General features: G+C 41.6%; 1 protein-coding gene across 4 annotated transcripts in view; it reads right to left on the minus strand.

Annotated features, from left to right (window-relative positions):
- akap9 (A kinase (PRKA) anchor protein 9) overlaps positions 1 to 12,270 on the minus strand; it is a 64,198-nt gene that overhangs the window by 21,491 nt on the left and 30,437 nt on the right. For all 4 annotated transcript variants that reach the window (XM_030120856.1, XM_030120854.1, XM_030120855.1 and 1 more), the window contains 4 exons: positions 11,897 to 12,099; positions 9,465 to 9,676; positions 2,995 to 3,157; positions 657 to 751 (listed from right to left, as the gene is read on the minus strand). In XM_030120856.1, coding sequence (XP_029976716.1) covers positions 657 to 751; positions 2,995 to 3,157; positions 9,465 to 9,676; positions 11,897 to 12,099 — 673 coding nt within the window. The remainder of the gene's footprint in view (positions 1 to 656; positions 752 to 2,994; positions 3,158 to 9,464; positions 9,677 to 11,896; positions 12,100 to 12,270) is intronic.

Genomic DNA, 12,270 nt, shown 5'->3' on the forward strand with positions numbered 1-12,270 from the left:
AGTGTTAGCATTCGGATTATAGTGCGAGTATGTTTATTGGCACAAAGACCATGTCCCGATGAGAGAAATAAATACATTTTGAGACAGATCTCACTGGGTACCAAGCTTGCATTTAGTTGGAACCGAAAAAATGAGACGATAGGAAAATTAGCAACACTGTTTTTGCATATGTCAAATGAATGTTGCAAGACTGTCGCACAAAAAATTTGATTCAAAATTTTGCATATGGCTCAACACTCCCTTCATTGTTAAATTCACACAACATTTGGCCTGATAAAGTTCTGGTTTTCTTCAAGTTGCAACTGTTTTGCAAGGGAATAATGTGCACAAAATTATAGGGTAATCCTGAACTCTTAAACATACAGAAACAAGGTGTGAGCAGAACAGAGAGGATTAAAAAAAAAAAAAAAAACAGTCAGTGAGATGGTCTTTTATAGTCATAACTGTACATTTATGATCAATTAGATTGAATAAGTTCATCCACATTAAGACCATTCTCTGACTGCATCTGACCTGCACTGAAATCAGACGTGTGTGACTACTTGCATCACACGGTGCGAGTCAAAGGCCAAATCTGCTGCTAATGTCACCAGGTCACTGCACACTCGTTCAACAGTCAACAGAACTCCTGGCCTCTGCAGCTGGAAGCGCCTCACCTGCAGCTCTTGCTCCAAACTCAGCTGGAGTTCCTCCTTCTGACGCAACTGCTCCTCCAACGCGGTGCGCTCTCCCGTGTAGCCATCAATCAGACCTGAGTGCGAACGCAGAAAAGAACAGTCAACAGGAGCGCCGATGTGCATTTCATTTTCATCGCTTTTATTTTAACGGTTATTTTTCGTATTTCTCCTTGCTTTCTTTCATTTACAGTATTCGAAAAGGTTTTTGTTTGGGCTCGTTCGGCTTCAGTCACACTTAAGGCAGCCATCCAGATGAATGAGCAACCAAGCCGCACGATGAGAAACCCAAGGTTACCGCCGACACAAGTACGTGCTCATAAATGCAGAGATGAGCATAAGTAAGGACGTCTGACCCATTTTGCTTGATGTGAAGAATGAGACCGAGCTGTAAACACAATGAAACGCTCCATCATTACAGTACTGCTCCCTCACAGGTCAGTGAGCATTCGGCACCGGCAAAGCGTTCAGTTCATAGATACAGGAGAGGAGGAATTCACGCACAGAGGCTGGTGACAAAACGCTCCGTCTACTGTAAACCCGGCCTCTCTAATGAAGTCAACGCATCTCTATAGGTTGTTTGTGGATGGTGCGAGCTTAGAGAGCTCTGAACTGAATGACAGAAGGTAAATGTCACCTGAGCTGTCAGGAGGTTAATTTATTTCGGGCATCTCACCAGGAACCACAGCTGACTGTTTCAGTTTGCCAAAGGAGGGATCTCTTAGATACACAACTATCAGAAAAACACAGAGGCTGTAACCTAACGACGGCATGGAGCGCTCTGAAGGACCCACAATTACAATTACTTCAAATTACACAGATGACAGTCATTTCTCTCTTTTTCACATAACAGAAACCAGCCCTGGGTGTGCTATTTTTTCAGACACACAATATTATCCATCGCTCAGTGAGCAGGATGGATTTTCAAGGTTGAGCGTGTCTCTTGGGTTTAATTCAAAACCAGTTTGTAAAGGACACACCCCGAGGTTCTTCACCTGTGTGGATCATGTGCACAATACAACTATTTCTCTTTCAGTTCCATGGTATTTACACAAGCTGTGTGCAACAGAATCGAGCTTAACAGATTTCAAACACTCCCGCAGAGATAATGAGGAAGAACAATAGAAGCTGCTGGCTTTGACATAACCTGACGACTTTATGGTATTTTACTTTAAAAGGTTCCGGAGTCAACTCTACACACAACAAAAAGACCAACTGGTGCAAATTTTTTGATTTTCTTTTGTTAAGATCTTATTTGAAATTTATGGCATGCATTACAGGAAAAATTCTGATGCTTCTGCAAAAATTTAATGTCATTGAAAAGAAAATCTGACGATTAAATTTTTTTTTCAAATATTTCTGATGTTTATGCCTTATTAGCTAAAATCAAAGGAGATTAAAAAAAGATTTGAAACAAACCTAGAAAATACAAAGCATGCAAACTTTTAATCTCAAGAGAGCTTAGGCTCCGACTAAAAAGAATACATTATAAAATAATCTCTTCACTTCCTGCCGTATTCTCTTTTCTCTAGTTGTCTTTTAAAAAACACTTTCTCTGCAATGTGTCATTTTCTGACAGCCTGTCATCTTTGATAATCCCGAAAACTGCAAAGTGATGTTACAACAGCAAATATTTGCTGAAAACAAACAATGAAACAGGATCTTTGTGGGGCAATAAAAGACAGTGCTAGATTAAGAATAACCATATACTCACCGCAACTTAGAGAGTCAAAGCCATAGACGAGGAAATGCTTCTTGTTCTGTGTTGTAACTGAACTGAGTTACTGTGTGTGTGTGTGTGTGGATGTGGGAACAGTTGACCCCGAGAGACCAGCTGTTTCTGACATGTGAGGAGTGGCAGGTTTACAGAAATCTGCTAAAGTGTTTAAATTTGCCCCGAAGAAACAAAACTACAACATGACACACGAGTGAAGGGAACACGTCAGCTCTTCACAGGACCTTGTCAGACTAATTTTCAATTCAGCTACCACTGACACAATTAAACGTAGAAATCATTTTCAGACTCGCTGACAATCACCGGTATTCTGCATTTGTCGAGTTCAAACCACAGATGGTCTCACGTTCCTCAGAAACAGCTGATCCCATCAGACCCTGCAACTCGACCCTCCTCCAAGCACACGTGCACTTTCACATCACTGCACTTAATATAGACTTTTCTGCCCAGATTCTGACACACAGACACACATAATTATATCAGAGTTTAGTGAACGACTGCTTTTCTTTTAAAGATGACTCAGCGCTCATAATTATAAAAACCACATCACTCCTCTCTGTTCCTCTGGGGTGAACATGGACTCACCCTCAGCGCGGTGAAGCTCCAGAGCCAGCTGCTCTCGTGCCCGAGCCTCCTCCGACAGCCTCTCCTGCAGCTCCTCTTGCTTCTGCAGCAGCTCGCTCATCTCCTGATTGTGGCGGAAGGACTCCCGCATCAGCTCCGTCTGGGTCATCCGGGCATGTTCGAGCTGAGAGGGGCAGAGGAAAGACCACAGAGCATTAGCCAATCTTAAGAGTGAACAGTTTTCCTATGCTGGTTATTCAGGAAATTTGATTTAATCTGCATGTATAAAACTACAAAAAAAAAAAATCTATTCTATTTATTTTTTAAGATTATGATATAATCAGTTATTTAAGAGCTGCACGTTTTCCCAGTGTACATCTGTTTTATTTAAGCCACTCCATTTTTCTTACACAATCCAAAATATGTAAAATACATTTCAGGCTAATTGGTGAATATAAACTGCCCAAATTGTGAAAATATAATCTGATCATGGTATGCACGGCGTTCAGCTCTAACTGGGATTAGCTTCAGCACCTCTCAACCCAAAGCTGGTGGGATGGACAGAAGATGGACGAACTGATGAAAGGTAATTCATTTTGGAAGTTCAGACATTCACAGAGGTCATTTTTAAAAAGCTTAATTCATGAACTGTTAAAAATATTTCTTTACCTTCACTTTTTATTTATTTTTTTTATTTAAATTGGGCATTGATGTTATCTCTGTATTTTTCACCTTCACCTGGTCTTGTTTTTTACATGTTGGAGATAAAGGTTTCATTCATTCATTTACTGTTGCTTTACCTGAACTTAGTATGGATTTTGAGTGTTAGGTATATTTACACAAGTCACTTCAATATGAACGACAGTGACATTTAATGAGATCCAATCCAACAGATGAGCCATAAAATCTGTATTTACAAAGCCGATAAAGTTCACGTTAGCTCGAGGCTGTCAGAGAAGTTTCAGTTTAGCTGCATTTTTAATCCTAAGGTTTTGGAGTGCAGTGACATGACAGTGGACTGCAGCGTGTAGACAAAACTTTCAAATATTCTGCTCACCCTATTAACATGCATAAGAAGCGTAGAATATCAAAAACACCTTTCATGACAAACTGCAGTACAAACCTGCGAGCAGTGCTGTCCAGTCGTGGCTGGAGAAGCCTGTCCTGTATGTTTTAGCTCCAACACACCTGTTTGCAATAATTACCTCAATGGGAACGTTTCTGCGGAGCTTCATTAAGCCATGCTCATCACATTCAGGTGCGTTGGAGCCAGGAAACATTGGAACTACACAGAACAGCAGCTCTCCCTTACAAGACAGCACTGCGCTACAATCTAAAGAAGAAACATCACCTCAACAGAAACTAAAACACTGAAGAGGATCTCAAGTGTTGACCACTGGACCTTCAGCAAAATCAGCCTGTTAGATGGTTCAATCTGGCCCCACAGTGCAATGAGAACAAGTATAAGGAGTTGCTGTGACTGAAACCTCAAACAGAACGGCTGAGGGCAAAAATAGTTGAGATTTTATCGTATCACATATCACGCTAACGCATCAGGATTTCACATGTCTTTCTTCTGAAATTGGGCTCAAGTGCAACAAATGAGAACATATTTGGTATAGGTGCGCCATTTTTTGTGTTTTTGTTGTCTGAAAACAAAGGAACAAACCTGTTTGATCCTTTTATTGATCTGGTCCAACTGGACTATATGTAGAGCTATATGGAGTTTAACACCTCTGCTTTATAGCTCGTGATCAGAAATCGGGAAAGTTTTCATATGACACACAGAGGATAAGCACACTAACATAGGAAGCTGGAGTTTAAAAATTAATCTAAAAACAATAGCTATATTACCAAATATGGAGAAAAGTAGCAAAACCTCAATAGCGATAGTACTGCTTTGAAATTAACTAAACTATGATAACAGTCTTCACTGATGTGTGTTTTTAGCAGGGATTAATCATCCAATCTGGATTCTAGTGACCTGACAACTGGGGGTGATTTTAGTCAAATACACTGTAATCATTAGTATCTAAAGGAAAAACAAAAAATGACGATTCAAACAACTTGAGAGAATCAAATCGAACATGTTTTCATCTTCAAGACTCATCTGACACTCCTACAGTATATTGATGTGCAGCTTCTGTGCGGGATGGGTTTATAATGAACTGAAGTGCATTGTCACTGCACACCAGCAAGAAGCCTTGTATTACAGTCAATAAAAGACATGCAGTTGCCACAGTAAGAATGAAATCATATCTGTAACAGGACCTGCTGATCAGAGGACAACAGGCATCATTTCCTGTTCTCGACTCCTCATAATGCAATAAACTGCCTCCATGCTCAATTTTGCTGCACAGTAACTGTTCAAAGATTTCCATATCGCCCTGTGCAAAGGTCTTCCTGGAATATTATAGGGATTGGGAAATGGTAACGTGACCCTGCTGAAGAGAAGCCATATTATCTTTCACCTGCTCATTTAAATGAGCTGCTGCTCCTCGGAGCTGCAGGGCGCTTATGTGGACTGACACTTAGCTTGCATCACGTCAGCATGTATAGACATGACATATGGAAAGAAAAAAAAAGAAAAGAGTTGTGAAATGCATCTATAAATCATTTACCAACAGAACATAGTCTGCATTCAACCAAGAGACTTTTTAAAGTTGCACAAACCCACAATCTATGTATAATTCAGACTCAGCGCAGAGGCTTTTCAGGCGTAAACTTACTGTATAAGGAGGAGTGGGCAGGGAGATTTTGGAGATGACCTTAAGAAGGTGGCCATTAGTCCGGTGATTGACATGTGATATCTTCGTCTGCACCACCACTGCATTTTTCTCATTCAAAGTGCTGCAAACTGGGAAAGGTCGGGGAAGGGGCACGCGGGATTCCACCTCGTACACGTCCTGATCCTCCCCCTCCATCCACGTGGTGTTCTGCATGCTGGAGTTCCAGTAATTGCGGTAGGAATCCATAATGAACAATGTCGGCGCTCCTTACGTGGAGACATCAAAAATGGGTTTCCACTGATCCGTCAGAGTGAGTGGCGAAACCACAAGAGAGCATGAAGTCCAGGGGGGAAAGAAGCAGTGAGCGACGTTTTGGACAGCTCCAAGCAACAGTTTCTATGTGATTGGCGCACACACATACACACACACACACCAGAGAGAAGAAGAGTAAACAACATTCACTCAGGGTGACATTCACATCATCTGGATCACATGCTGTCTGAGGTAGAACAAGTTCCAGGTAAACGCCAGAGGAGAGAGAACCATCCGGAAACGGTGAGTTTGTTTAGTCCTTCTGATGAGTGTCATCCTAGGCAGCAGGTGGAAGTTGCGTCCGTGTCCGGCGGCTCAAAGTGCATTCCTGGACACGACCTCAGGAGGCATGTCAACACAAAGACAAGCATTTCTTCTGCGTGGGTCCTCGCTGAAGATCTCCAGCTTGCTCTGTGGATTCCCGCTGACCTGCTTTCTTCAGAGTAACAACATATCCTGCCGCTCAGCACAGCCCTCCCCGTCTGCTCTCTGTCGCTCGCTCGCTCCTCTCTCTCTCCCGAGATTCATTAACAATGCTGCGCCGCGGCAGCAGCTCCGACCTCCCAACCTGCAGGGACGCCTCCCAGGGGCCCCTTTCAATTGTTGGATCCAAGTGGTAGCCGGCGATGGGTGAAACGACAGCGCTCGGACAGAGAGTCACTCACTCTTTCCTTCTTACTTCCTTCTAGGACGGCTGTCATTCCCTCTCTCCACGCATGCTCCTGCTCTCATCCCATAATATTACTCACTGTGGCTGGAGAGAGCTCCTGTCAGGCAAGGTTCATTTAACACCGCAGGGCTATTGTCACTGAGTTAAACTGGCTTTACCTCTTTCTCTTTTTTCCTAAAAAAAAAATAAGAAGAGGAAAACCCTCTTTCCAGCTGGTTTTCACCATTCACACCAAAGTAGTTTTCCACTTCCTACACGGTGCGGTACAGTGTTATAAAAAAGTGGGAGGGAAGCAGGTGTGGCTTCAGTCCCGAGGGCCGGTGGATCAGGTAGATTTGCAAATAGATCCCACACACAGACACACACACACGCATGCACGCAAATAACCACAGACAGCACACGCCCGTCCCACACAAAGTTGTCAAACCAGATCTCATTCCTCCTTAGCCGCAAAAAATAGACAATTGAGGTGTCCTGACACATTGCCTGTAGGTCCCACCTACAGTTCAGCCTCTGGTTGGCACGTCAACCGTCACGCCTGCTGCACACCAACAACTTCCAGCGTCTCAGTCGGGCAACCGGGTTATAGAGCGACAGCAATGAGTGAGCAAACACCTTTTTCTGGGCAAATAATTTACAACAGGAGCTCAACAAAAGACACTTCACATTCCTGATGGGGCTTGTTACATCAACCTCTGCTGCTCCGCAGGCAAGACGTGATGATACAGCACCGCTCCCAGACAAGAATAATGTCCACCGGATCAATAGCAGCAAGAAAATCATTACTGGAACCATTAGAGGCTTTGTTGATTACAACTTTTACAGTGCTATTAATTGTGTGTACAGGGAAAATATATAAACCGAGCATGTAATCAGCTTGAAGGTTAGAGAGGAGCTCTGTGATTCATTGAGGATAGTGTCATTTGCATAGAATTTCATTGTTTGATTTTTACTTGCTACATACATCTGCTGCTTGCTTACAAATTCTACATTAGAAAAATGCTTTTCTTGGTGCACTTTTCTCAATATTTTAATACTATGATGTTAAAAAAAAAGAAATAGTCCAAAATGAACATTGAATTTTGCCTTTAAGAATGTAAATGACTCAGTAAAAAGCAGTGAACCACAGTGCTGTGGTGTGGATGGATGCAGGAAACAACCGTGATGCTTGGCCTGAAATTTCTTTAAAGCTATTTTTAGATGAGCAAGATGAAGCCCATTTCAGCGTGAGTAACACATGAACTCCAGCCAGCGGGAGGATGTGTCGTGCAGTCAGTTACAGTAACACATTCGATGGCCTAGTTAAACCGGCTCCCTCCATCTCTGCGGGCCGACGCTGGACGCAGCGGGCGAGCTGTGCTGAGCTGAGCCCGAGGGAGGGTGGAGCCGCAGCGTGCAACTGGACCACGGCAGGCCGGCCGGGTCAGACAAAGGCTCTGTGTAAATACTGCTGGTATCTATAGGCAACCAGTGGGAATGAGGCAGCTCTTTTGTGTGCAGATTCTCGACGGGCCAACTTTGTTGTGGGACACACTCTGCCGTCTCATCCCCCATTATGTCTCCATGAAGAGGCGCAGAAACAAACAGAGGGGGTTAACAGCATTGAGTGTGGCCATTTAAACATTCTGACAAAGCTTTAATGTGACACTGGAGCTTTCTGTTTGGTGGTAACTTTCAGGGACAAACACACAGGGCCATTCATCAAGAAAACTCCAGAAATCTTAACCAGTTTCACTAAACCAGGGCGATCGTCTAAAGGCGCCTCAAAGGTACGGTGTGTAATGGCTCTTTCACTCTTTGTTATGTCCTTTTGGGTGTCAGTAATCACACATATCAAGTTTTAAACATTTTGAAGGTGCTGTTTACTTTCGGTTGATTAACCATAAACCCAGAACTAGATTTAGACTTTGGGTCCAGCAACATTTAAAGTTCCTGTGATGGTTTTTAGATCTTGGTTAAATGTCATGCAGTCAAATTAATCTCAACAGAGACTTGTCAGAAGACCTCAGACTATGTCTTGTTTTTGCACAGAGTAAATCGATGTACCCAGGGATCACAAGTAACAACTAAAATCCTACAATTAACTGTGAAAATGTACCTGCAGCAGTGCTACGAGGCTAAAATATTAACACAGCAGAGGCAGAGCCTTTTCCCATTACCAGCTAGTGTCATAAAACACAGATATCTTTGTTCAAAACATCTCAAAATCTCTGGTGAAAATCGGCCCAAACACCAAAAAAAAAAAAAAAAAAAAAAAAAAGAACTTTCAACATTTAGGTATATTTCACAAGGCAAAAACAGTTTATTTTCAGGAACTGTAACATTTCTTTCTGTTTGCTCAGGTACTGTCAGTTCAGGGCAATAAACCGTTTTCACTAATAAACTGTCTAAATTGTGAGTTCCTGGTGTCCAGTTAATGTGGTTGTGACTCATTTTCTTTCTTTGTTTTCAGTCAACACTGTAAACCTGGTAGCTCGGGTTTCGACTTCATACTTGCAATGTAAAGACTGCTGAGAGGACCAGCTTGTTGAAGTTTTTATTTGTTTTTTTTTTTTAACGTTTAAAAAAAATGATGCTGATAAAGCTTTTATTATGACAAAATATTTCCAAAGCAATTAGGTCTGTTAACAAAAAGCTCACTTAGTCAACTGAAAATTTGTTGCTGCTTTTTTCAAATGGAAAAACTAGTTTTTTAAGAAAAGGTCTCACGATGTGGATGTAGTGATTCATTCACAGATCACGAGCACTTTTAGGTGAAAGAAACAGAGTTTGATTCTTACCTGGTTTGTGGTGTCGGTGATGGCCATCAGCATCTTCTCCAGAGCGGTCTGCAGACGGCTGCTGATGCCCATCAGATATTCCTCGTGCTGGAGTTGTGGCGCCGCACCGAGCAGCAGGCTGTCCATCATCTGCTGTGACAGCTCCAGACCCTCATCAGCTCCCAACTCTGCAGACCATCCGCCTTCAAGCATCTCGCTGCCCTGGAAACTTTCTGCAGAACAGAATCACACAGAGAGAGTGAAAGGAGGAAAATGTAAAATGCTGGATTTTTTTCATTTTTAGTTCTCACAAATATTTAATTAGTAAATATTAAATCCATGAGGTGAGTCATGAATGAATAAATCATGAAAAAGCAAAGAAACATTCAGGTTCACAAATATGAAAGCTTTTTCTAGCACTTCTGCTCTGACCTCAGTGTATTGATTATGAAACCATGAACATGAACTTTAAAGGCAGACATTCACCTTTACTTTGAAGTCAGTCACATCCCAGTCAGCTGAGTGGGAAATAATCACAACACGCGCTATACGTGCCCTCCAATATTTCAAAGCAGATGAACAGTAATCGGATCATTGGCTGCTAAGTTGGTGGACGGCCACAGGTGTGGCGCTCGTTATTTCCATTTACAAAGAGCTGATAAGAGGTTGAGAGTTCATGTGTTTGGAACCTGCATGAGCCAACATTACGAGGTCCAAAGAGCTCCCACTATCAGCTGTGATCCGGGTGAAAAATCAAAATAAAACTAAAGTCTGCACATAAACCATCTGTCTCTTGTATTTTTTTTAACTTTAAAGGTTCAGATAAGAAAATATAAAAAGATCCCCCGAGTCATTTTCTTGAGACAAAGGGTAACCAAAAATTCAATCCCAGGTTCCCCACATTCAAGGTCCATGTTTGCTCTGATACATCAAGGGTGATTGCAAGTAAGGGTTGTAAATATTCCTGAAATAACATGATGCCAAGCAGAGCTCAATGTGTAACCATAATACAGGTGAGAGTGCACACGTCACACGGTTCAAATGAGTACAGCTCGTCAACATCCTGCCTCTAGCTTAGCTGGTAAGATTATGTAATTCACATTATTCATGTTCTCATTTTCGCAGGAGTGTCCTGGCAGCAGCCGGAGTCAGAGCTCACACTGCGTTACAGTTATGTCACATACTCCAGACATAAGAACATTAAGACAAGTGCAGCGGATCTTCGTTGGAATCTAAGCAGGTGAAATCATTATGGTGGTGGCATTGTGCACGTTTCTGCATTTTACAATTCTTTTTCCCTGAAGATGTGTAATGAATTTGGAAACACAACAACCATAACAAATGGAAGATGCCGGTGGCTCAGCACTGGATTGCATAAGACTTTCTTATTCAGACACATTGTACACTGAGAGTCTTCAAAAGTCATGTGTCAAAGAGCGTTTGTTTGAATGTCTCAACAAGGAAAGCATCAAAAGAGAGTGTAAGATTTCTTATCCTATATTAAGGTTTTAATTAATAAAGAACATAATATTATAGATGAAAGTCAGAATAAAAGAACAAAATTAAAACAACAAAAGTACAAAAGTTTGTTGTGATTTGTGAATGATGGCATCAGTTCTATCTTTCAACAGCAAATGCAGTTTAATCAGTTGAGAATATGAGATGCTATATTATAAAAAAAAAAGTAATTATACTGTTAACATGAGACTTTGTTGTCTTTTATTTCCACGGAGTTATCAGCCTCACCTTCAAATTAACACACCAATCTTCCAGGTTAAGTGCTGTTTTGTTTTTTTTGCCCCTGACAGCTGAATTAAAAGAAAAATGTCCACATTGTTTTCATGCACCTGACCGGACTCAGATCTGTTCTTGGGAGTTCTTCTTGTGCATCAATGAGACCTGGTAATGTGTGTTTGTCCACTATGGAAACGGAACAACAAACCTGACACTAAATCACGAAAGTGAGGGGGGTCGTCTCTGTGATGGCATCGTGTAGTCATGGTGTCAGCGTTGCTAAACTGCACTGGACTTATTCAACAACACAGGAGACGATGAACGACAACAACAGTCCTATTGTGGAAACAATGGGCTAATTATGTGTTGCATTCAGGAGAACTTCAACTCTGAATGTCTAATTCAGAGTGAATACGTATCAAACGTTGAAATAAGAGATTTTAGATTTCCAAATGTTTTGTTCAACACACTTTAAGTTTACATTATTTCAAGCTAAATGTATGATAAAGCAAAATATATAAACAAGAAAAGATGCTACCCAGCTAGTGTACACATGCTTATATCTCTAAGTCATTTTCTGATTATTTTCTTTTTGACCTCTTGGTAAGGAACTCTGATCAATAAGTGCAGATTTGAAAATTGAGGCTTTCCAGCTCATATTTGGACATGTTTGGAGCTGGGATTTATCCAAATTCCTAATGTAGTTTGATGTTTCTTGCCTGCAGCAGGAGGTCTGTTGGATGCAGTGTTTCCTCTCTGCCGCGTCGCTCTCTGTGTGGTGGAGTGCGGCGGTGCCATTTCATCGGAAACGTCTCGCAGACTCTGCATGTGGAGGCCCATCGTCTCCTCGGCTGCTGCTGTGGTCTTCAGAACTTCCATCAGGACCTCACTGAGCTTCTTGTTGGCTTTACGAAGGAGGTTCCTGAAATGGAAACATACATTATTTAATTCAAAAGTCAATTTACTCAAACAGTGACAGGTGAGGCCAAACAACAATAAATGGAGAAAGATCATATCTATTAGTGAAAGAATAAAAAAAATAAGAGAAAGTAAAATAATAATAAAAAAAAAAAAAAAGAAAAAAAAAGAAGAC

This window comes from Salarias fasciatus, chromosome 22 (genome assembly GCF_902148845.1).
Source record: "Salarias fasciatus chromosome 22, fSalaFa1.1, whole genome shotgun sequence".
Lineage (NCBI taxonomy): Eukaryota > Metazoa > Chordata > Actinopteri > Blenniiformes > Blenniidae > Salarias > Salarias fasciatus.